Source organism: Prunus mume, mitochondrion (assembly GCF_029339155.1).
Source record: "Prunus mume mitochondrion, complete genome".
NCBI lineage: Eukaryota > Viridiplantae > Streptophyta > Magnoliopsida > Rosales > Rosaceae > Prunus > Prunus mume.
The window spans coordinates 101,420-127,500 of record NC_065232.1 but is presented as its reverse complement, the minus strand read 5'-3'; the positions used below and the strand labels follow the sequence as shown (position 1 = coordinate 127,500).

At 45.1% G+C, this 26,081-nt stretch overlaps 3 protein-coding genes and 2 non-coding genes across 5 annotated transcripts; 1 reads left to right on the top strand and 4 right to left on the bottom strand.

Moving 5' to 3' along the window:
- The first annotated feature begins 381 nt into the window (after positions 1–381).
- On the top strand, positions 382–455 carry trnM-CAU. The gene has a single exon. It is a non-coding gene; the product is annotated as a tRNA-Met (tRNA).
- A 1,899-nt stretch (positions 456–2,354) lies between these two features.
- On the bottom strand, positions 2,355–3,068 carry mttB (Sec-independent protein translocase protein). Its single transcript has one exon. It carries the CDS (start codon positions 3,066–3,068, stop codon positions 2,355–2,357), a length of 714 nt encoding a protein of 237 aa, YP_010438344.1.
- Positions 3,069–3,580: 512 nt separating this feature from the next.
- On the bottom strand, positions 3,581–5,068 carry cox1 (cytochrome c oxidase subunit I). Its single transcript has one exon. It carries the CDS (start codon positions 5,066–5,068, stop codon positions 3,581–3,583), a length of 1,488 nt encoding a protein of 495 aa, YP_010438343.1.
- A 1,824-nt stretch (positions 5,069–6,892) lies between these two features.
- cox2 (cytochrome c oxidase subunit II) lies at positions 6,893–7,834 on the bottom strand. Its single transcript has one exon. The coding sequence runs from the start codon at positions 7,832–7,834 to the stop codon at positions 6,893–6,895; it is 942 nt and encodes a 313-aa protein (YP_010438342.1).
- A 17,968-nt stretch (positions 7,835–25,802) lies between these two features.
- Positions 25,803–25,876, bottom strand: trnD-GUC. The gene has a single exon. It is a non-coding gene; the product is annotated as a tRNA-Asp (tRNA).
- Between the last annotated feature and the right edge of the window lie 205 nt (positions 25,877–26,081).

The window sequence follows — 26,081 nt, the reverse complement described above, 5'->3', positions numbered from 1 at the left end:
GTTATGTACTTTTTCTTACTTAATCCATACCTTTTTACCTTCTCTGAAGTGTGGGGCAAAGGGTGCCCTCTACTTCTACTTCTAACTAAAGGCGAACTGCAAGCATTGCAAGCAAATAAAAAGCCCCCGCCCGTTTGAGTCGTTGCGAGCCGGAAAGCGTACCGGCAGTTTGAGTCGCGAAGGGGCCGCTTGCTTAAAAAATTTTTATTATAATAAATAATAATAAAAAATAGATATATAATTATATAATTATATCTATAAACTAAGAAAATCCGTTTTTTTTTAATCCAATTGTTGAAGAGGAAGAAGCAGATAGAGCAAAGGCCTCCTCTTTCCGTCCGCTCTTCCCGAAGTGAGCGAATTGCATGTAGAGATCCGTAGGGGCTTATAGTTTAATTGGTTGAAACGTACCGCTCATAACGGTTATATTGTAGGTTCGAGCCCTACTAAGCCTACCACCCCCTTCTCTGCACCCGATACAAGGCAGTCGAAGTCCTCGCCACCCTGCAGATCTCAATCTAGCGACGGCACCTGGAACCACACAGCTTCCGCTGCCCTTCGGGCACGCCCCCTACGCTTACCACTCACCTACGCTCTTGCGGCATGCCCCCTTCGGACAATACGGCTTTCGTAAGTAATACGCGAAGCAGCTGAGCGATAGCTCTCTTCGATCGCTATATTCTTGCGATAGCGAAGGCGTGGTTCATCCTCTAAGAGAGAGTAGATGCGAAGATTCGGATCGAAGATCTTCGCTTGGGCCGTCTCGCGAAGATCGGCACTCGAAGGCTTGAGGAGCAGCCCGCTAAAGGGGAAGCCGTGGAGACGGCGGACTCGCCAGTCAGGCACACCGTGAGGCTGACTACAGCAGACCGGGGGGTTACAATTCCAGTTTTCCTGTTTTGTTTCAATTTCCGGGAATGAATGTAGGAAGTGCAGACGGGTGTGAACATTCAACCAAAGGCATCTTGGGTAGCTAAGCATTGTGGCCATCACAGTTCAAGCTACATATGGCTGGCGTACAACCTACGGCCAAAAGAAAAACAACAAAAAAGGATGCCGTACCTTTAGTCTAAGATTAGACAAAGAGCAAGGGGGCTATGAAGCACTGCCGGGTAGACCATGGCTCCAACCGGGGTGGTTCATGACTGGGCTAATAAAAAGCAGTCTCAAGCAGGGAAACGCGGAATGGAAGGCGGAAAAGACTTGGCTTTGTTTCACAGAAAAAGGACTAAGGAAATTTCGTTTCCGTAGTGGCGATGCGTTGACCTGGTTGAAAAATATATATAATATAAGGGCGATTCTGCTAGCCAAATCACACTAATGCGATTCATTCGCCCGGAGCAATTCAAACTCTTAGTAAGACTAGGCGGGCGACTCATTCTATTCTCTGGGTAGGTGAAGCGTCTAGCTTAGGGGGGCGCGTCGAATCGCTGAAAGGCCTTGGTGATTCTCCGGTAATCTGAAGATAGAAAACCAAAATGATTCCAAACTTAACTTCAATAGTCTCGTATCCACGCTGCCCCGACTCCAAACTCGATGTTTGTTAACTAAGCACAAACTCTTTCTTATCAAACAAACTCCTTTTTCGTTCCCTTGTACAGCCCTTACCAGGCTGTTTTAATTATGTGTTCTTTGCAGTGTATAGGAATGAGTTAAGCCAATGCATATAAATAGACAGGCCGGGCTCATCCTTTTATGTTGAGGTCGGTGCAAGTCTGTCTATGATTAAGAGTATAGGTGGTGTTGAAGCTGGCTTATTCATGCTAGTCATCTTAGAGCTATGAGTCAGAACAATGTTCACCAACTCTTTTATAGTAATCTTGTTCATATATCGAAAAGCTTTTGAATATGAGTTTTTAATTGTTATATTAAAGTGTTTTGTTGTTTCCTCCCCAAGGCAGCATTGCCGAGCGGGCGATCCCTGTCTTGTTTATCCAGCTAGCTTTTCTCCGTGGTACTCCAATTCTATTTGTGAGAGCTCGGCTACGGACCTTAATTCTCAAAAAAAATGCCTACCTATAGAGCGCTGAGTTGAAGAGGGAACAAGTCCCAAGATGATAAGTGGGGAAAAAGTCAAAAAAAAATCTCTTCAAACCTGAGCTTTTCGGTTCGCCCCCCCTATGTGGTCGGTCTTCTTACCAGTCTGCCTCCTTTCTCTTGATGGAATATAAAAAAGCCCGAGCTCCAGCTTTGCTTGCGCTCTTCACTGGCGCTCGCCAGATGTATCACTCATCCCGCTCCAAAGGCAAGGAGTCTTCTGTATGTTAGAATCTTTACGGGAATGAATCGCATATGTTGGTTGAGAATTGCTCGGGAATTCATTTATAGTTATTTTGCCAGGTTCTAGGGTTGGGCTACTCTTCTTTTTTGTCGATCGAGCCGCTTTCCCTCATTCCACTCGTCCAGCCTTCTTCACGAACTTGTACAATCGATGCCACAAAGATAGACAACTCTATTATCAAAGAAATAAGGAAACGGGCGACGGTTTGGCACCAGATATCCGGGGGTGTAGAAAGAGCAGCTGTGAGAAGCGGAAAAACCATCAAAAAACGACGATTGTTCGTGACCACAGAAAGACCCCTTAGTTCTGGCAAACGGATCACAATTACAGGTACCTGGGAGCATACCGATGGAATGAACGAAATACGAACAGTTAACATAATATGGTCATAGATCTTAGGTTGTAACTTGATCATGAGCGAATTTGTTGATGTTGCACCCACGAAGTATGGAAAGTGCCAAACATTGGGAACTACCCGGGGAGGAGTTAGGAACAGGAACAAGGAGAAGCGAGAACCACTTAAATAGAGGAATCGATTGTATTTCGTCCTTTGTTCTCCATAGCAACTGGGGATCAAAAAGCACCAAATTTGATGACTTATTAAGGGAAAGACGAAATAAGAGCATGCTATTGAAGACGTTGCAACATATGTCGGGGAGGCCTCCGTTGATTGTGTACAAACAAAATACGAGTCCAAGGGCAGGGTAAGAAAGGGTTTAGCTAATGGAGATATTAACTCTTCCGGGAACCAGTAACGCGTAAACCATGTCAAACCAAGACCGATCAATATCCGAACGGAACGGATTCGAACTTCTCCTAGAATAGTTTCCGGTGCGAAATGAAATTCATAGGATATATATATGAGTAATTCAAAGGAAAAAAAGAAATATTTGATAGGATCCGTTTCGGAAACGTAGAATGTAAGAAAAAAAAATGGTTTTGAATAGAGAAATCACCATTTCCCGGGCGGATACGGAGAATTCTAGCCGCATAAACGACTGGAAAGCGGAATCCAGCTCAGCGGGTGGACTACTGAGCTGCGTGGTGTTCAAAAAGTTAACCCATTCGGGGTCTTGGTAAGGAAGATTCAACAAATACAAATCTAGTAGCTCCCGTTCAGTAGGAAGAATTTTGAAAGTTCCAATAAAGGGTAAAAACAAAAAAAAGAAGAGAGACTTGTGCTTGCTCTCCCAATTCAGGAAGACGTAAATCGCCGGTTGGGCTGGTCCAACCAAGAAAGGCATGGGGCATTGCTTGTTCTGTTAGGTTCTTAGTATTAGTGGTCTACCTTTTCTTCTTTTACTTCACGGTTTCCTTGATAGCTGGAAGTTCTCCAAAAGTATGAAAAGCTGGAGGACTTTGTACCATCCATTCCAGTGTGGTTGAATTCTGTTCAAGAGCCCAAGGACTTGGAGCACATCTTTTGTTATTTCCACTGCTTGAAGTGATTGTTACGACCACGAAGAAACGACGAATCCCAACTACGGATATATAAGAGCCAAAACTGCTAATGGCATTCCACCCAGCGTAAGCATCTGGATAATCTGGAATGCGCCGTGGCATACCCGATAGCCCTAAGAAATGCATTGGAAAGAAGGTCAGATTAACCCCGAAAAAAGTGATCCAAAAATGTATTTGCCCTAAAGTTTCAGGGTATATCCGACCAAAGATTTTACCCACCCAATAGTGAAATCCTGCAAATAAAGCAAAAACGGCTCCCATAGAAAGTACATAATGGAAATGTGCAACCACATAATAAGTATCATGTAGAGCAATGTCTAGCCCAGAATTTGCCAGGACTATTCCAGTGAGTCCTCCTATGGTGAACAAAAAGATGAACCCTACAGCAAATAACATGGGTGTTTTGTATTGTATCGAACCCCCCCACATGGTAGCGATCCAACTAAAGATTTTGATTCCAGTGGGGACAGCTATGATCATGGTAGCTGCGGTAAAGTAGGCACGGGTATCAACGTCTAAGCCCACAGTAAACATATGATGAGCCCAAACAAGAAATCCAAGAACACCTGTACTGATCATGGCATAAACCATGCCTAGATACCCGAAGACCGGTTTTCCCGAAAAAGTCGAAACGATATGACTTATGATACCGGATCCAGGCAGAATGGGAATATACACCTCTGGATGACCGAAGAACCGAAAGAGATGCTGGTATAATATGGGGTCTCCCCCTCCAGCGGGATCAGAAAAGGTTGTATTAAAGTTTCTATCGGTTAATAACATGGTAATTGCCCCCGCCAGTACCGGAAGCGATAATAAAAGTAGGAATGCTGTCACTAGAACGGACCACACAAATAGGGGTGATCTATGCATAGTCATTCCAGGTCCACGCATGTTGGAGATAGTTGTTATAAAATTGATAGAACCTAAAATGGATGAAACACCAGATAGATGAAGACTAGAAATTGCTAAATCAACCGCTCCCCCAGAATGGCTAGTAATACCACTTAAGGGCGGATAGACCGTCCACCCAGTGCCGCTACCCACTTCTACTAAGGCTGAGCTTAATAGGAGCAAGAGACTTGGTGGCAACAACCAGAATGAAATATTATTTAATCGTGGAAATGCCATGTCAGGTGCACCTATTAGAATCGGAACAGACCAATTACCAGATCCACCTATCATCGCCGGCATAACCATAAAAAAGATCATTAAAAAAGCGTGAGCTGTTATTAAAACATTATAAAGTTGATGATTACCACCAAGAATTTGATCGCCGGGTCGTGCTAATTCCATACGAATCAGTACTGAGAAGCATGTGCCCATCACTCCAGCAATAGCACCGAAGATGAAATATAGAGTCCCTATATCCTTGTGGTTAGTGGAGAACAGCCATCGTGTCATAAAATTGCGATTTACGAAAAAACGATTCCTTCCAGAAAAGCAAGTAAAGTTGTTCTTACCTTCCTGTACGAGGAGTGCAGAACTTTAGTGAGTTGTGGTTGGTTGTTGACCAACAGAAAGCATGGAAAAAAAAAGAAAAAGGGAGGTGGAGAAGGTCCGGAAAGCCCTCACTTTATTGATGGGGGACATTTTGATCCCCTTGTTGACCAAGCAAGGTCGCACTGAGACTGAGAACACCAACGGAACACTCTCTTACCCCCACTGACCAGCTAGTGTGCAATGACGACCCAAGCTACTCGATTTTTTTTTCTTAGCAGCTCTGGATTCTATTCTAGATGCTACTTACTTACATATGATGTTTTCTTTCACAAGGTAGCGCATCTATATAGCATAGCTGAAAGCGGACAAAAAAAGCTGTTCCCATAGCGTTACGTAGGCTTAGCTTAGCCTCTTTCTCTATCTACATTTATATATGATATGATAATATCACCAGTGGACAGCGAACAAAAAGATGCCACACTAAGAAAGCAATCCAATCAGGAACAAGGTAGTTAGGGACATGCGGACTAACTGCTCTGACATTCCTGTTTTTTGAAATGAATCTTCGGACCTTCTGAAACAGATGGCCCCCCCTTCTCCCAGACTGGGACTCACTCGGATAGCGAACAGGACGGCCTGGAATGGGAATTCGACTTCGATGGGGTTTCCAAAGCCCGGGCAAGGCGGGCGGTGTCCACCTTTCAGGGCCAGGGATGAGAATCGATCTGAATGCTAACATTGGGCGGGCCGCCAATAGGCTGAGGTGTAAGCCCTTATAAAACTTTTCCTTTCTAGACGCACCTCGCCCCTTGTGAGTCTTTCTTCTCCCAAAAATGTTCTGAGCTCAAGTGCTAATGTGGTCTGAGGGAAAGGATTTCTTCTTGTCTGCTTAGCTTATTCTTTGGCCTACCACATTTCCGGTCAATGCTGCGAGTGCAGTGCAATCATTTTTTATTACGGATCTTTTCCGGCCCTCTTTCGCTTCGAGCTTTTTACTGAAAAAAGATATTCGGCTCCTCTTTTTATATCTTTTGCAATTGCTGCTCACTCTGGGGATCTACCTCGAATTCGATAGATTTATATCCTGCCTATAAGTAATTTCGTATATAGAAGATAATTTTTTCTTTTTAACAGGTCCTTCCATCCATCCACGAAATATTTATTCACGAGATCTGACGATTGATGATTTTATGAAAGTAGGTTTGAATGAATTCCGCTCTTTGATTTTGGTCTTTCTTGGTCACTATAAATTGGTTTAAAATGCGAAGAATTGACACATGAGCTTGTAGGGCCTCCCCGAATAAGGGGGAAAAAAGAGGGCTATAAGTAGGCCGTTTACTATTGCTATAAGGGCTGCTCGCCTTTATACGGCTTGGCTTCGCTATCGCTCCTATGTAGTGATCGGCCTAAAAAGTAGTATTCCTACCATACTTTTATGCCTATTATCTAGTGCTAGAAGCTTCGCCAGAAGCAAGCAAGACGAGGTCGCTCTGCTTCGTAGACAAGGCTCGTTCCGTACTTTACTTACGAGCTCGTGTAGTACTCGCCCCTATCTCTAAAGGGGCTTATGCACTCCACTCGCTGTTTACTAAACGAGCGTTAGAGCGAGCGAGCGAAGCCTTCAATTTTGTGGCTTCCCCCCCCTCTCCCTCTCCCTCTCCTATGGTCGAGTGAGTCCCTACCTATGGTCGAGCAAGTTTCACTCCCTCACCCTACTCTTTCATTTCCGCCCCCCGTTTGGGGGATTAATTGATTGGATACCCGAGAACCATAATCTTTCCTAGGAACTGCTTCTACGACGATAGGCATAAAGGCATGATTAGTTCCACAAATCTCACTGCACTGACCATAGTAAACTCCTTCTCGTTGTACCGAAGTAGAGATCTGATTTAAACGACCAGGTACAGCATCACATTTGACACCTGAGGAAGGTACAGCCCAACTATGAGGTACATCAGCAGGTGTTACAATAATACGTAGATGAGTTTTGGCTGGTACAACCACTCTATTGTCCACTTCTAATAAACGTGATTGACCCAATTCTAGATCATCTTCTGGAATCGTATAACTGTCAAAAGTGAGTGACTGTTCATCGGAACTGTTATAGTCTGAATACTCATAAGTCCGATACCATTGATGTCCAATAGCTTTGATAGTAATGGCTGGATCTACTACTACCTCGTCCATTGAGTATAACAGAGCAAATGATGGTATAGCAATGAACATCAGGATGATACTAGGAAATATGGTCCGAAGAATCTCGATAGTAGTTCCATGAACAATCCTTTGCGGGATTGGATTTTTTTTATAGTGAAAATGCCATAAAGCGCGAACCAAGATCCGTGATACGAAAACCAAAATCAGAATGAGGAAGAAAAAGATATCGTGATGTAAGTCCATTATTCCTTGCATCATAGGTGTTGCTGCGTCTTGAAATCCTAATTGCCAAGGTTCCGCTGCATCACAAGGAGCAATTGTGAGGAATAGCCATTCTAGAACAATCATTTTGGTTGGTTCATTCTTTAACTGCTCTGCCCCCCCCCCCAAAAAAAAAAAGAAGAGAGACTTGTGCTTGCTCTCCCAATTCAGGAAGACGTAAATCGCCGGTTGGGCTGGTCCAACCAAGAAAAACATGGGACTTTTGGGCATTGCTTGGGCTAAGTAAAGCTTGAGTCGAGTTAAGTAAAGACTGGTTACCTATAAAGATCCCTCACTGCACACTTTCTATATATCTGTCCTCATTATCGGCTGCATGCTATCGGAGATAGAGCAATGGGAGGTTACACCACAATTCCGAATCCACTATTACAGTAATTTTTTTTTATGTCTTTATCCACGGGCAATGAGTTTATAATGTATTGGGCGTATCCGTTCCCTATTTATATACATTATTTTCGTATTAGCTTATCCGGTGCAGTTTATGCATGGCGAAAGGGAGCATTGGAATGGTCTTAGCTCCTGAATATTCAGACGAAAAAAAAAAAACTTAACTTCAACCCCGGACACTTTTTTTTTATAATATATAAGGGATTCCTTCTCTTATCCTCTATATAGCTCGTCATTGGTCCTTCGCAAGCGCGCTCCGCGAGAACTGTACATCTTTCTTAGATGAGAACACGCAGACGCAGCAGTGCCTCAACCAATAAGCGCAGAGCGAAACAATAAAAGCAAGCGTGCTTTTATTATACGTTAGACGATGCCACCTCCCACTTTACTTTAGTCCACCCGGCATAACCGCATTTCAACCAACCGACTAACTTGCCTCTCCGGGATGAGAACCCATGATTTGATCTGCTAGCTTGAACGCCTGGATCATGCCGAGAAGAGAAAGTGAAGAAAAGACTGTCGGAACCGATCGGAGGAGTATTTCAGAGTCCATCCCCGCCTTTATTGAGAAGGAAGAGATATAAAGGTTGGGCATCCATCGCTTCCGTGATGACGCGGTTGAGTGTTCATTCGATCCACCACCCGGCCGATCAAACCTATCCGTTTTTGGGTTCGATTCAGAAAGTGATCCATAAGCATCAGTAAAAGCAGAAGCATATCCAGAAGGCGATACCAACAGCAGTAGAGAAAGACTCCCGCTAATAGAAAAAGAGGCATATCTGCCGATGATAACGAGAGCAGTACCGATAGCACCAATAGCATCCCTTCCAGTTCCCTTTACTAGTAAGGGGAGCCATCACCAGGGCCTATGATCCAACCGGATGGATGCCCTTATGATGATGGGCGTGATCCATAGCCGATGTTGGCTAGAAGCAGTATCAGTTGAAGCTATGGAGCACCCTTCAAGTTTCAGATCGATATTGAGTTCCATATCCACAGATATTCCAGATGTAGAGACAGATCCAAAGCTATTTGATCGAGATCGAGTAGCTATAGCAGATCCATTTAGAGATCGGAACCCCGTTCAGGGTACACCCATTTTAGTAGCAACTGACCCTAAGCCGGTAGGTCTCGTTCAAAAGCCACTTTAGTTGACGTGTCCCAATCAATGTGCTCGGTAATGATGTTGTCATCGCTGATGCGCAAGTTGCTGAAGTTTATTTTCAGTGTCTTCAGCCAATTTCAACTCAAAAATATCTGATTTCTGACACAGGTGCATTTGAGTTTGCTAAGCGCTTTTGCGTCAAGGGTGGACGCGTGGATTTATCTGCCATGTCTGCTCGTTGTTTGCTTGCTTACCAGCATCCATATGGTGGCTATATGTAAAAAATATCCATTCATTACGAAGGTTCTCTACCTTAGTAAGGATGGGTGGTGGAGGGGGTCCTTGCCAAACTCAGTCATACAAGATCTCGTCACTTTGAGCGGGTTCTTGCTATGTACACCAAGCCTCGGGGTCACAATGACTATCCATTAGAATTGTGGCTTGGCAGAGTGAGCTTTCGCTTCCTTATCTTCGGGGTTCATTATCTCCTTCCTTCCCTTCTTAAAGAGACGAAACCTTCGGATTTAAAGGCGGCCCCTGATGAATTATTTCCAACAAAAAGAGTCCGGGACCACCTCTCCCTATGGTCGAGCAAGTAAACTACCTTACCCTTTAAAGTAAGCAAGTAAACTACCTTGAGTGGTCTTTGCTCAGAAACTGGATGAAGGATTGGCTTCGGTACGTCCATTGGTACTGGAGACTGGAGTGTCGCGAATTCACCGGATGTTTCCTTAAGTGACTTCTTTCCCGCGTCAGTCTATGAGAAATCATGGAGGATCAGACGCGAATCGAGTGAGCTCATTCGCTTTGGTCTTCTTTGGAAGATCTATGATTTGGTAGCGGAGAAGGGTGTAGCTTGGGGGCCGCCATGTCTTCAAGAACACCTTCCCGGATTTCGGGGATGGTTACTAGGAGGAGTCTCTGGCATGGATTTCTTAGTCGAGTCCGATGGCGGGCAAAGGGATCATCATAAGACTTTAGGCGCACCTGGGGGAAGGACTACCCTTAAAATACGCTATTAATAAACGATACCGAATTAACTGATAAAGAGACGGAACTAACAACTGCCGTAATGAACCTAAACTAAAGATGGAAAGAGTCACTCACTGAATACCTATTTATTAAAGAAGACTGAGCTAGTCCTAAAGCCGAAAGACGAAGGCAGCAAGGCGAAAGGAACAAGGGCAAAGTCAGGAACAAGGATTGTTTGTTACACGACTTATCGATTTCACCGGCTAGCTGAGGCTAGCCCGTACTAACAGAAGGTCAGGAATGAGACAGCTACTAGTGGCAGAAGGAAAGAAAGAACTTTCAGAGGGAAGCAAGCCTATGACAGGAAGGTGGGTCAAGGTTTAAGGAGCCTGACGGTCAGTCAATCACTCGTCTAGGGCCTTCCTCGCGGTCAGGCAACTCTTTCCTCGTCGGCAATCCGCTGAGACAAGCTCTCCTCCTATTTCTGCACTGCTTCCGGTTGATGGCTATTATGCCTCTTCCTGCTCTTTTGACTTCTTCGACTCGTCTTCCAGCTCAAACTAGCCAAGACTCCTATTCCGGGTAGTGTTTTTTATAGTCCTTTGCTCTTTACAAACCCCTGACTCGTTCATTCACTCGCTTGGATTCAGTCTCGTTCGGTTGTTGATTAGTTCATCGGGTTAGATAGTCGTGGTTGGGTTATTCACTTGGAGTTGCTTGGTAACTTCCTGGCATTATTCCGCCCTTTCGGGTGTTGGATAGTTGCTCGGGTGGTGTATTGTATTGTGGTTGGTTGCATCAGTTGATTCACTCCTTCCTCAGCATTCGTCGATTGGTGGCGTGGGAAAGGGGCATTCGATCACGGGCAAAGATGTCGATGCAACTCATTATGCAAGTTATGAATTCGGGTTGCCTGATTCACCAGTCTTTCCTCCAGACTCATTGGTAGGGTGATGCTAAACTATCTTCTAAGGGTTGATACTATTACATAGGCTTGGGGCTCCCATGCTTTCCCACGGGTATTTTTCAGTTTGTTGGCTCCTCTTATTCTCAGCACATAGGGGGATTTCCCATCCATTTATCTTTCCATTCCTTCCCCTCATTCCAATCTTGAGGCGTACTACCATGATTCCAGGGGCCTCTTCCTCTCCCTCTCCCTCTCCTATGGTCGAGTGAGTCCCTACCTATGGTCGAGCAAGTAAACTTCCTCTCATTATTCCAATTCTCCTCCAGGGCCCTCTCACGTAAGGCTCCCTTTATTCGGGCGGACTCCCATGATTCCTTTCCCAGTGTCTATATTCCCCCCCTCATCCGAGGCTCAGACTTCACCTCCATCCTTTTTTATATCAATAGGGAGCTCATCCATCCTTCCTGCCATAAGCGGATGATCTCCTAGCGCGAAAACCATTGATCGATAGTTATACAAGGCGATCTCCGATCCCTACAGAAGATAGCTTTCAGAAGCCCGATGCTTAAACTCAAATTGCGCGATGAACTCATCAGATGAACTACTACAGGAAAGAAGAAAAATTCGACTGAAGACCCTAGAGACCGTTACAAGACAGCTCGACCGGGAAGTAGCATATCTTTCAAGAAAGAAATTCGGTTACAAGGTATTCGCCCTAATTGAATAAAAGCTATAGAATAAAAGAAGGGAACCGTATTCGTGGACAGATGAGCGTTTGCGACCGTTTACAAGAGTTAATACCGAAACAGACAATTCCAGATGCCCTCAGGCAGAAGCCACTAAACTAGTAAAGGACAACGGAAAGTATTCGTGGATCGGGAAGACCGACTCTCATTCAAGGAAGCGGGCCGTTGACGACAGCAGGCCGGGAAGGACAGATGCTACTAAAAAAGCCGATTATCGCATGTTTTTAGAGGCCATACTTGACCCATCCGACCCCTCGCGATTTAGCAAATAAAATAGACTATTCTGGACCTTTTCCTCATGTCGCTACCAGCTACGGATCAGATATGACCGATTGAAGAAAGAAGAAAAGATCGATGAACGATTAAGCGCCTTAGAGACCAATGAAATGCGACCGAGAAGCTTTATTACACAAAAGTTCTTTGAAGACCTCTTGCTTCTGCTTCCCTGCTTACTTTTGCTATCACCTCAACTGCTTTCGACCTGCTCGCTTAGAATGAAGATCAATAATGGGCGGAAGGGCTTAACACAAGACCACAGGGCGAGAGAGAGAGCCTTCGCTTACCTGCTTAACTTAACCGTGCCCTCCTATCGTACCTATATCCCCTTTCCTTCAGTTACATCCAGCCTCAGTTCTGCTTCCAACTACCGATGGGAGGAGGCTTGGATGTTAAATAAGAGGTATGGCATACGGGAATGGTATATGAAATGAAAGGCTGGAAACAGAGCTGAAGATGAGCGCTAGCCAATGGTTAATACTTCAGAAAGCACCTTAGCAATTACCAGTAATGCCCGACCTCAGTCTTGTTTTTTGCTAGCTTGAGTCTAGAACTTTACTATCTCATTAAATGCCGAATATATATATTTTATGGAAGATAGTCGGCCCACTTCTGGGCGTTGCAGCGATTATGCCTGTTCTAGCCCTACCATCCACCCCTATCATCATAATAAAAAGGGGTACTTTCGAGCTGATCTGTGATTGGTCAAGGCGACCGAGAGGACGCATACCTCCTCTATATTCCTTAAATAGGCAAGACTCGGATACTGCATGCGAGAAGCATAATAGTTTACTGAACAACTACTTAGATCTTGATTGATTTGGATGCAATGGAATTTTTTCATTACTCCAAAAAAAGCCATCCCATGAGTATACATGACCCCACTACCTGTATAAAGCGTACATCTCTGCTCAGGGAGTAGGTCAAAGCTTTTTATAAGAAAAGTAAAAAGCTGATGGATATTGATTGAGTGGGGAAATTTCTTGACCGTCTAGTTCTTTGTCAGCACCGAAGAAAGGGGATCCGGGAAGCCTAGTCCAATGACGGTGGAAAGCAAGTAGCTAACAGGGACCCGGCTTACAGGATACTATTTCAGACGAAAAGCAAGACCAGACGATGGAGACCATATCCCTGTAGAAGGCGTGAAACTCGTCTTTGGGAAGAACTTTCTTTGCCACTTAAGAGTTTTTCTCTTTCCTGGCGTGGAAGCCCCTGGACGCTGTGCAACAACTCCTCTGATTGGCTAGACATCTCCTTGTTCGGGTCATGCACACCACAAGTAGACACAACTGGATCTCTTATTCGCCTTCCAACGGGGACTCTCTCAGGTCCTAGTTTTCTGGGAATCTCTTTTGATCATCGGGTGAATAAGCTGGTCCAGCATCAACATCATCCCCGGGCACTGGTTGTTGTCCCTCGCCTCTGGCTTGAAAGCAATCATTGATCGGCATTCTGGGCCATCTCATTTACAGCATTTGCTTGTCACGCTTCGAAAGGCCGTTTCTTTCTTCCATTGCGGACTTGTCCTTGGAGGCCTCCCTACTGGAGAATACCATTCTTTTCTCATTGACTTCTTGAGATGGAAAAATATTTTAGGAAAAGTTTATCTCACAGCAGCAGTCCATCTCGCGTCAGCAGCGCATTCTTTGATTAACTAGTCCATCCAGTGTGCAGTCGGTGCAGCAACCATTTCACCAGCAGAACTAGATTTTCTATAAGACAAGCTGAAGAATTTGTTATCCTGCATTCATCCTAGCAAAAACTGCTTCCAGAGTCTGTTTTTAGCTGAAAATAGGGGGGTAGTGGTTGACCTTTCCCGGCTATAAACCAAAACCTGGATCCGCTTTACGATGTATTAGTCGAACCCCTAGGATACGACGCCTTGCTCCTTGAGTATCATGGGATTGAATACCCCGACCTCCCTGAGGCTCCCGAGAAAGCTATTTCAGCCTTCCGGACAGTTAAGGGCCATTCCTACGTCCCTTATCGGTATTCATCCCCACCCCCCGCGGAAGGGAATGAGCAGCTAGCTAACTCGAACTAACCATCATTTGGATCCTCAAAAGCATGGCTTGCTTTAATTCTCCGCGGAGAAAGAAAGGGATCAAAAGCAATGAAACCTACGATGTATCCTCAATCTTCCGAGGGGTACGGAGCGGCATTTAAGCCTTCAAATTCATATTCTTCTCCCAGTCCCAAGTGCCAAGAACCGGCGAATGAAGGCTCCGTGGCGGCATCGGAGCAGCCAATAAGCTAATCCGTTCCCAGTGACCCATCTAATTGATTCGATCCAGTGCAGAAAGAAGCGAGTGAGCGGCAAATGATCCAATATCGGACCTGGCGAATATCTGTCTCTCAATCCCGGGATTCCAATCCAAATTATGCATTTACTGACCGCACTAGATTTCTTGATTCGCTGGGAGAGAGTAGAGAGTCAAGGTTCGTTGGCAAGTACTTCCTTTCTATTAGTGCCACCGGAAAGGATGAAAAGAGATAAGATGCTGGTGGTTAGCCTGCCCCGGACTCGTAATTGATAGTTTCTGATGAATGGAGATGGCTATGGGGCCTACCTATGACTGATTTCCGGTCCGAAAGGCATCTGATGCCTGGGCACATATCCGCCTCTGGTGATGGGACAGATGGATCGAATGCAGCATAGGGGTCAATGGCAGCAACAAAGAAAACAACTAAAAGCGACGTCCGCGCCCTAATAAATAAGGGGAATTAAGCATCCATCGACGCTCACTTGTCTATGTTCCCTATGTCAGTCTCCTTTTTAAGGATCCTTCCTAGCTCTCTTATTCATTAAGAAAACGTACTCGTCAGGTGTCGGCATCACACATATATATTTCAAGTGTGCCGTGAGTGGCTTTACCAACCGGAAAAGAAGTCCCAAGGAAACCAACTAAACCCGGACTTACCCGGAAACCAGGAAAACAAGAAGAAGTAAGAACAAGGAAATAATTCCCAGCTTTTCTCGTATAAAAGCTGCTAAAAGCCTTTGTTTGCTGTTTAATGCAGTCAGGGGATTAGCTACATTTTATAGTCAGGTAAGGCCAGGGAGAAGTCATTGATGAGGACATAAAAGACGTACCACTCATCAATACGGTGGGAACCCGAATTCAAAAGCGATACACCTGCAAGCTTGGGTGGCTGAAGAAGAGCTGTTCTCGCAGGGAAAGAAAGATGATTTACCCAGGGAATCCCTAAGTAAAGATGCCGAAGTCCAAGGTGTCGAAATAACACGGGATAGCCCACAATCTTTTTAACAACCGGGTCCGGTGGATTTTCAGTAAAAAGAATATAACCGCTTATCTAATCTCCCAGACTTTATCGAGCCAGTTCGAGGTAGTTCCATCCATCCTAACTAAGCTCTTCAATTGCTAATGCCGTACTTGGTAGAAGGAGTGGAAATTCTAGATGGAGTTCTCTTTGCTCTTCTGTCTCTCGCCCTTCCAGTCCATCGATTGTTAGTTCTCTTGAGACTTCTGTTACATCCCGGGTAGATAGCGCTATAGGCTAACGATAAGATTCAAGGGCCTTCTATTTAGTCGATGCTTGTTTTTCCGGATAAGTAGTATTTTATCTTCAAGTTCAAGGGAGTTGTTGGAGTGCTTTTGTAAGTCCTGTTGGCGTGCTATAAAATTTCATTTGAATGATAGGCCAATCTAAGTCTTCCATGTCGGTTCGAGGGGAAGGAAGTTCTCATTTTGAAACCTGCGAGCTCTAGAGCAAGCAAATAAGAAAGCTAGAGATAGAGCGGCAGGATAGACATAAAGCTATGGAGAGCTTAGGCAAGTTTGAAAACTGGAATCTTGAAAGCTAGCAGTCTGTTTTTAGCCAAAGAGGATAAAAGATGAGAATATTAACCTCCTTTTTTAAGTGTATGGATGAACTTCTTTTTCCCTTAGCTGTAGTGTTAAGCATTAACTAATTAATGTGCTTTTAATTGATTGGTTAATTTCGCTCTCCAGACAAGTTAGGTTTCAAGCCTATAAATGAATCTTCTTACTCGCATATTGAATACATTCCCTTTTCGGTTCACTCCGATCCAAACGAGCTAACTCTTGTACCCCCTACCGAGCTAAGGAGCGTAACGAATGTAACGTGCCTCAAAGGACTACTATTAATAGATGTATACCAGTCTTGGTGGGATTCTTTCTGTCTCCTTCTCCGGATAAGAAGTAATAGGCGATACGATCGAATGGGGTCCCTGCGAGTTCCCTGTGAGTCAGTTGGAGGACTTTTTGAACACTATGCAGAAATATGTAAGGGCTAGGCCAGTGAGGAAGGGAGTGGATTTCCTGAGTAAGCTGGGAAGCGATCTAGACGATAGAATGCAGTTTCCTTTGATGGGGCCCTTCCTGCAGCAGATTCGTTCACAGACGATTCAATAGCAACCCCTTCTTTTCTTGCAGCAAGAGGGTATTCGAGAACAAGCTCCTCTAGAGATGAATGTGCAGCTGATTCAATAGGAGCTTCTACGATCACAGTAAGAGCCTCTATGCCAACAGCGGCAACTCTCACAGCAGATAGGCAACGGTTACTGAAACAGTTAGCCAAAGAAGAAGACCGGTAACGAAAGCAACGGATATTCCAACAACAATAGGTATTGTAACAATAGGATTCTAAACCTTCTCGTCTTCTGAAGGCCACTCACTCGCTTGAAGATGCCGAATAACCGCCGGTTCTTTAGTACTTGGTTGGAATACCCAAGAGATCCCACTGGATAAGGCCTATTCCCTGCTCGTAAATTAACGGTTTAAGTTCATTTTTTCTTACTGTCGCAAGCCATTCTTCCACTCTATGATTATGATATGATTCACTTTCAAACGGAACAGGGCATTCTTTCTGATCTTCCGAAAGATCTCCTTCTTGCTAACATAAGGAAGATCATATTCTAACCCGCGTAGAATGAAGACTTGTCTTACCGCATACCAGTTGCATGTGGGAAGACCAGAAGCGGGGTGAAGAATAAATAATGGGCGGACGATCACATCGTCCGATAGCTAAATGGATGGTACTTGGCTAACCCGAATCTCTTCACTCCTCATCTCACTCACTCACTTGAAGACCGACCGAATGTGGACATTAGCAGCGCGTAGTCCTTCACCACAGAACTCCCTCAGCTTACTTGCTTCCTTAAGCCAAAAGCACCAAGAGTAGCTACTCCGACAAGAGCAGAAAAGGCACCAACATCGGTGACTAGTAGGGATTCCACCAGTTCCAGTTCAGGCATCATCCTAATCATCAGATAGGGAAGCCGGGATCCTCTACTTAATTCCCGGAAGTGAAAGAACAATTATTTCCATTTTTGATCTAGTTGCTTGCTCACTCACCTCACTTTCTTTTTAGTTCGAAAAAAGCTAATTCGAATCTCGATCTCTGGAATCGAAACCAAGACCAACGAGCCCCTTACCTTAACCTTAGGCAAGCGAAAGACTTACGACTTTGAATTGAGGTAGAATCCTAAGGAAGCTCTTTCAAGTCCTCTGGGCACAAAGGAACTACACAACTTTGTATCTCTTTAGTGATCAGTCTTTTCTGCTCTTAATAGAGAGCGCTGTTCCAGCAGAATCCTAATCAGACTATTGCTCGTACCTAATCACTGCTTAAACCCTCGGTGAAACTGGCTTAAGCCCGACTACAGAGCCTATCTATATCTATATAGGGATATACCACCTGTGAACCAAAGCACATTCTAACTCCCTTTGGCACAAAAGAAAGTCTGCTATCAAATCAAAATCGTCTTCTGTGTGGGATGCCAGGTTGTGAATTGTAAACTCTCCGTTCCTTCTTGACTCGCCTTCAGTCTTGATGGCTGCTAGCTTCCTAAACAGGATTTCTGTTCTATGAGGTACAGGCGGCCGCACGAAGCAAGAGGAAATAGGTATAGGCTGGATCAATAAAAGAAAGATAACGAAAGTGTACAAGATTCCAATCGGGCTGGCTCAGAAGGAAGGTGGCGGCGAGGAAGGGTCTTTCGAATCTCGATCAAATAGCATAGCACGGGACCGTGCCAAGCTGTAAGCATAGCGAGTTAGGTATGGGCTTTCTTTTAACTACCAGAATCAGCAGTTGGCCTATTGTTGATCAAAGTCTGGGTTGGCGGTCCCTAGTTATAGATAGGCTTTCGCCTTCCTTTTTCCGTCCAACGAGGATTTTAGTGTTTGGAGAATTCTTCCTATTTGACCCGATGCCGTACCCTTCGTGTGTTCATGATACAGGGCCGGGGTACATATTCCACAAAAACAAGGTTCGACTACGAGGATTGATAGGTTGTTCATTTTGTAACCTTCACCTCTATCTACACAGTTTCATTTCTACGTCTTCGACGAGCAAGACTGACATAGGGTGAGGTTTCAACAGGGCAAGCGGAGATTATCCAACCTGCGGTCAGCTATGATATACTCAACTTCTTCTTTTCACCTCCCTCTTCGATCGATCCGGAAGACGTTCCCTTAGCGACATCTCAAGTCCTCCGGTCGAGTTGGAAAACAACCCTTGAGACCTACGAGCTCCTAAAGCAAAGAACGAAATAGACAGACTTAGACGAGGGCATCTTGAACCCCTCTCCCTACGGTCGAGTTAGCCCATGACCTCAAGATCAAGAAGAGCCAGCCATACATAGAAGACAAGGTAAGACCTTGCTCGACCAAATGAACGTAGCAGCAGCATCATGAGATAGAACCCGGTCCTGTCCCGGCTGTCCATCTGTGGAACATGGGGCTGAAGACCTCTAGAGTACCTACTAGAAGAAAGACAGAACCACTTGGCTAGGGGGACAAAACCATTTGGAGGAAGAAGCAGATGGAAGACTGGGTCACTTGTGAAAGAACTAGCCGAAGGGGACCATCACAGTTGGGGCGGTGGATGACAGGCTAGCTCACCAAGAACATCAGGAGAGGTTGGGGAAGACTTGGCTGCGGCAAGGAGAGGTTAGGTCAAGGGATTGCAGAAAGAAGTCCCATCAATCAGAAGAAAAGGATGTTCCAGGAAAGAGGGGAACAAGGATATCCAAAAGAATAGGCCTTGAAGGAAGGCATGAATGAGGGGAGACCGGCTGCAAGATATGCTACAAGGTTGAATCAGTCCACTAAGGGATGACCTCTTCTACATGATTTCAGCGAAGTGTTCAAGTCAAGGACTTAGGCGATCAAAGAAAAGAAGACTTGAAAGAAATTATCCACAGCTAAGGCATCCATCCAATACAGATAGAGCGTCATATACAATGACTCTATCCTTTGGAAACCACCTATTCCTCTCATCGACTACCTTCACTAGGGTCAAGATTCATGGTATTCTAAGGGCCGGAGCAAGGGATTGCTTTCGTCTCTTTCTTTCCTTCAGGGCCTGGAATGGAAGTTGTCGTTAAGCTTCTTTGGATCAATCGATAGTGTGCTTATCGCTCTACTTCGCTTGATTCTCATGCCAGTGGACTCGTCGCTCAGCTTTAGGCCTTATTAGCTTCATTTCTGAAGTGAGCATGAAGTCCGAATTGAATAGATACTGAGAAAGCGTCTTTCGTGATGAAAGTAGCAAGTAAGGATTCAGGATTGAGAAAGAAGCAAAGCGCAGCTGGAGCTGAATCTATTATAGGAGGCGTAGGGTAGGCTCTTTGGATAGATTGACTGGCTTAAGCCGATGAACCAGCTTCTACCACTGACGAGCTAATTCGGACTATGCCTAACTAGAGGAAGAAAATCACCTGATCTTGGCTCGGCATCTTTTGAAAGGGAATCCTATATCTGGTAAGAAAGGGCGAGTCGGCTACTCGAAGCGGAGAAGCAAGAGCTCACTCGACCCGGGAGGAAGTTTCATTCCAAACTGCTCTTAGTTTGAGCGGACAATACGCTGTTAGACCGGGTCAAACTTACCTTTAGGTTAGGGATCGGAGTTGCAAACTGCTCGACCGGTTGGGTAGGGAGGTCTTCCCACTTCCTCTTCCCATTCATTAAAGGGTACTAAGAAGAACTGAGGAAAGGAGCGGAGTTGAAGAGCGGTACTCCTTCTCTTGAAAACTAACTTCTTAAGGTTAGGATATGCTCGCCCGTCTACCGGGATAGGAGAAAGAGAAGATCTCGACTAGGAGTCTGAGGGAATCTCTAGCGGATCTTTTCTAAGCCAGGAAGATGCCTCTGCTGAAGTAGCAAGTATTGGGGTTTCAAACTGAGATTTGACTTTCTAGTAAAAAGGGGTTTACCTGAAAGAAAGAATCCTGTAGCAAACGGGATTGATTCCACTTCCTTGCTGTTAAGTACGTCCCTCTTATCTCTTGCCGATTCCGAACTCCAGGAGGAGCCGACTAAAGCTAAAAGCAGAGTTGGAGCTTGGCAATGCAGTTGATCTTCTTGCAGCTGAGAGAGATGCTGGCATTGAATGAAGCTGATTCCCCGGACAGAAAGAACCTTCTATAATGAAGAGTCGGATGTGAGGGAAAGCCCTCTAGTCGAGTAAGAGAACTGAAAGTTTCAAGCCAGTAAAGTCCGATAGTGTGTCAGTTAAGACTAAAAGCCACGAACTAGCCTCTTTTCCTTCCCTTCTATGGTGAAGTCAGAGCCGGGGCAATCAAATATCATCGATGGGTCCCAGATAGCTTTGTCTGTTCGCCACCACTCGGATTCAATTGCGCATTTGAGAGCATCTATCTCATACTTGTCGGCCTGGCGCGGATCTGAAAGGCGCTGTTAAGCGAAAACTAAGAGAAAGAAGGTCAACTGGGGAAAGACCTTTGGTTCGGTATCGGCATCGGTAGGATTCACAGCTGATGAAAGACCTGCTCCGTCTCCTCTGCCCCTGAGCTTCTCCTTTCGTTTATGTCGTGAAAAGAGGGGCTTCCCTACAATTCAAGAGCGGACACTTCCTCATTCCAGGTCTCAAATCAGTAGCAAAGAGTCCATAGACCGCATCTGCGAAATCTCTTCATTTATGATAATTCAGGTGCCCCTGTTTACTTTTTCTTTCCACACGGCTATTGAACTCCCGCAGCTCCTACCTGATTACCTTGTCGCTCCCTCGGGCGCACCTGACTCTAATTAATCAAAAAGAATTCTACGAGAACCCCTCGGACCAGACAAAAAGGTTTTCAACTCATAAATAAAAAGGTTGCTCGGAGGTTCTCTTTCAAAGGCGGAATCAAACAGCTTGCTTTACTTTACACACAAATTTTGGAGAAGTTATACCCGCCAAGGCAACTACGCTTCTTCAAGTATCATCGTTGGTTTTGAATCTACGCATTCAATGGTTGGTGCAAGATCAGCTGCTCTTCCATACCGAGAAACCTTACTCCTGAACTTGTCTATCCATTCCCGGTGCTGCCCGATCTCTAAGTGTTGTTCTGACATGTGTGCGATTTAGCAACATAAATCTTTTGTTCTTTATCCGCTCCGACTCCTTCTTTCTTTAACCGCTTGACCTATACCTAAAAGCCCAACCGTCAAGGTTTGGAACTAATGGAGGAGGTCTACTTAGGCCCGCTGGAGCCAATTCTGTTGATGGAAGGGCAGCTGCTTCAACCGAAGAATGGGATGAATTGGTTCTATCCTTGGTCTTTTCTAGCGGATTGTATCCTGAAAAGACATCCATGAATGAAAACAATTTAGGTGAGTTATGTCAAAAGGTCTCCTCATTAGAGGATTCAGGTGCCCCTTCTCGTCTCGAGTTGAGGTTGCTAATGTCCCCACCTTCACCCGCTTTTAGAAGTGGATTCGAACCACTGGACTCTATTTTCTGAGGATACATTGATTCTGTTCAGCCGTTACCATTCTATATGCCTTTTCCGCCTTAAACCCCTTATCCCGGATAGGAAATGTATGCAAACGATGCAGGAATCGAAGTTGAGTGATTCAGTAAGATAGAAGAGCAATTGACTAGTTTGTTTCCTACAGGTTGACCGATTCAGCTCGGCCAATTGAGACAGATAGGGAGCATGCCATTCAAGGGCTGGTTTTCCTATTTATTTGAAATCTTATCCCGTCGTCACCTTGTAAAAAGCTAATGCGACACCCAATTCTTATTTATTTATATTAAAAAATTAAGGACCAACCGGCACACAAAGGGGTGAACCCACCTTGTCTAAGACGCGAATGAACGAACATTTGAAAGAGATGGTGACAAACAAGGAAATCGGCGCATTTGGCTCTACCTCTCACGCCAAACCATCGTGGTTGGAACTTGTTTCAATGAAAAAAATTACCAGAATGACCAAAACATCTCTTCCTGAACAGGCCCAGAGGAAATACAATCATTGAAGTCGTCCCCGGCAATCATCTTTGAAGTGACACAACAGACTATGACTAGACATCTCGAGGAATCCACGCTTCTCACATCTCGTAAACAACTATACATCTTGGAAGCAAAGGCCTGGAGCAAAGGTATTTACCCCTGGTCAATCCACAGTCAATCATCCAGCAACAGATTAAGTAGTCGAAAAAGCAGTAGACATTACAGAAATTGAGAAGGTGCTTTCTCTTAACTCAGCATGGTCATACAATAAGAATAAGAAGTTGGCTATTCTCAGGTCTGGGCTGGGTATCCGGTTAGGGAGTCAACAAATCCCAGTCATAAAGGACAAGAATAAATCGGACCTTAAATTGTAGAATGCCCCAATCACACAGGTTCGTTATCCAGGGTCTTGCGGCTGATGTGCCATTTGATAAGAGAGGATTGCCTTTTTTTGATGTTCTTTGTAAGGTAGGGGCGCGTCTGATAATATTGTTAAAAGGGCACAGCCAAAGCCTTCTTTTATTAAATATAAAAAGAGGGGAGGCGGAGGAAGTAGCTCTAACGATAGGAGGGAAAGGTCAGTCACTTGACTGTAAGAACGACTGGAAGGAGAGGACTTTGACAGCTCTATGTTTCATGAGGTCGAACTTCGAATGAGCTATACACTCTAGGAGAAAGCCGCTCTACCTACAGGGTAGTCACCGACGTTTCAAAGTAATGTCCACGCTCGCTCTAGTGAGTTAAGGTGTATGATCAGGCCTCCTACATGGTATCCCTGCCTTACATCAATTCGATAAGCTCTCACTAAGTAATTGAAGATAACTGGGAAACCACTGCTTGTCTTTCCTTTGAAAGAAAAATCCAAGACTTCGGTTAGCGGGGAGCGCCCCTGTCCTCTTTTCTCCCCCCCCCCTTTTCTTTTTAGAAGCCGAACCTAGTCTTTGTGTGAGTTGTAGCGGATCACGTGGCTCGATGGAGGTTCCTCAGCGTCTTTTGTTTGAATGACTACCGCGTGCCATTTGACCTCAGTCATTTTGTCCTACTTGCGTTTTTTCGAATATCCTATAACGTACCATCTAGGTCTCGTCTTGTAAGCCCGGAAGATGAAAGTGCTCCTTCTTCTTCTTACTCCCGCTCGATCAGGGAGAATGACTCTTTTAAATCTAGGATCCGACCACTATTTGGTACACTGGACTATGTTGGTTTCCAAGAGATCACTGATAAACAGGTACTCCCGGATGGAAGGTACATATCGGAGAAAGAATTCTATTGCGCAACGGCAGACGCATCTAACCGCTGAACTTACATTGGAACCCATCGCCGTGATCGGATCGGCTGGGTGAGCTTTTCACTCACACGCGCGGCCAGCCTTTTATCCAGACCCTTATCCTGCCTGATACACTAGACGCATAGTCTGCGAAACCAGCACTAGTCACTACCTAGCTGGCTGGCGACTACTCCTACTCATAGAAGGCTAGTTTACAGGATAGCTTTATCTAGCTTACTTTGAATAAACTTACCCCACTTCCGCAAAAGGGTGACCCATAGAACGATGGATTAGCGGGCTAGGGTAGGGATGGTACTTCATTTAAACAGTGACATTGCTCATGGATTTGAACAGCAATCCTAGATCACACCTATATGAAGCCTTGCTGCATCTCTAACTTCCTGCCTCGTCATCCCAGGCCACCCACCCTAACCTAATGGAGAAGATTACTGGGCCACTCTCTGCAGGTTAACTCTGGTTGGCCAGTCAAAAGACACACGCTACCATAACAGAACACTTAATTAACATCAACTTGGGCAGCTTCACCCCGGAAAAGCATTGGAGTCTTTCTTTTTTGATGATCCCCGACCCGACTCCGAAGTCTTCTGCGTGCATTATTCTGCCCTCAACAACTCTTTTCGTAGTTGATCACCGACCAAGCCTCACACTTCTACTTCAGGAGCTTGCCTTGAGGTGAGGGTACTATGACGATCTTAGTCCGAATGAATGCCTAAGGGTGAAAGGCTCTTCTGACCACATGTCTGTCTCTGGTGACGATCGATCCCTAAGTCATATTAGGTATTAGGTATGTAAAGACAATTTCATTATAGAGTGTTAGCGCCATTTCCCTTTACCAGTAGGTTTGATAGGGTTCCTTCGGGAAGAATAAGGATCCGGGGCAATAAAATAAAGCAAATGGGGATATTCTCGGGCTAGCCATCACTTGGGGAAAAGATTTGAAAAGGGGATTTGGTAAGGAAAGTCGGGAAGGCCCAGCTAAGATAGATTAAGGGCACACAGCCGGAAAGGGTCAAGAACAAAAAAGTGGGGTAAGGGGGGGTCCATAACGGACTACTCGCTTACCGGAATAGCCGGCTTCCCCTAAACGCTTATCCCTGACAGACGACTTCCCTTTGCGCGGAGATACAGAGGCCGAAGAAGAAAAAAAGGAGGTTTTTATTCGTCGAGGCATCTGCTCCGCCTGCCACTCAGCTTGGAAGGGGGGGATATAGCTCAGTTGGTAGAGCTCCGCTCTTGCAATTGGGTTGTTGCGATTACGGGTAAAAAAATCCATCCTGGACCAAGCAAGGATCCTTCTAGGCCAACAACTCTCATCTCAGTAGGTGTTATCGGCATCTCAGCAGATCTGATGGTTCTAGGAAAATCATTGAATAAGGTATTCACTTCGTTCAGTCATTTAATCCAGGCTAAGAATTCCGCACTCTCCCTCTCCCCTAAACTACAAGCTTTGAAGCCCTACCATTATAAAAGTAAAATCACTTTCACAAAGCGAAGGGACATTGCTTACAACTCAAAAGGACGGGATGTTAATATGTTAGGCTAAGGCACCTCTCATCACAGCACGTCGAAAGCATGCCATCAAATTCATTATTTAAAGCCTTAGAGCAGTAGACTAATGAATGAAGGGAAGAACCCTCTTTGAATTCCTTTTCTGGTACATTTACCCCAGCTGCAGCATCAGATGCCTGTCTCGGCTCGGTTAGCGAAGCTGGTGTGTAGTGAGGGGCGATCTGAGTGGGGCATTCCACATGGGGAGGAAGGGGATGTTTGCCTGGTCGATCTATCTACTCAAGCTTTAATCGTAGTTTTATGGGGAAGGGCGGACGAAGCAACTTTGGCAAACAGGAACCAGCCAAATCATAAAAGGTGATGGGAAATTTCCAATAAGATCGAAAAGGCTATCTCCGAGTGGCTAAAAATAGTGCGGCACTTTCCTTCAAGCAGGAAGGATGCGAAGTAATCCAAGGGAAAGCTAGACCTCGAGTGAGGAAAGACGGGAGCCACTCTAGTGACCTTTGAAAAAAAAAAGGGTCCGTACTAACCTTACCTGTTATTACTGCCTAGTGCCCAAACTGATTAGAGAGTTGTTGAATAAGCAAACCGGTTGTTTACAGTTACAGCAAACAGGAAAGAAGAGCTGTCGTGTGGAAGTCTTTCTTCGGCCTTTGCTTCTGCCTAGCCGCTTCCAGGTAAGGAGAAAGAAGTGAATCCTAATTTGTCGGAGGAAGGAAAAGGAACTGACTATAACAAAGGTATATGATCAAAACGACATTAGTCACGAACAGGATTCGAACCTGTATTTCTAGGATCAAAAGACAGACCTGCGAACTACCTTTCATACCGTGACTTTGGTAACCCGGTTCATCATGTACTAAAGAAAGCAAAACTAACATGACTACATCCGGGGGGTCGACCTATACGATAGAGTGAGCTACCCGAGTAGCCAAAGAAGAGGAATCCAAAACAAGCTACACCGCACTGAAGCCCAAGTGACAAACAGACTCGGAGAGCGCCAAACTAAGAATTACTGCACCCACGAAAACACCAACACC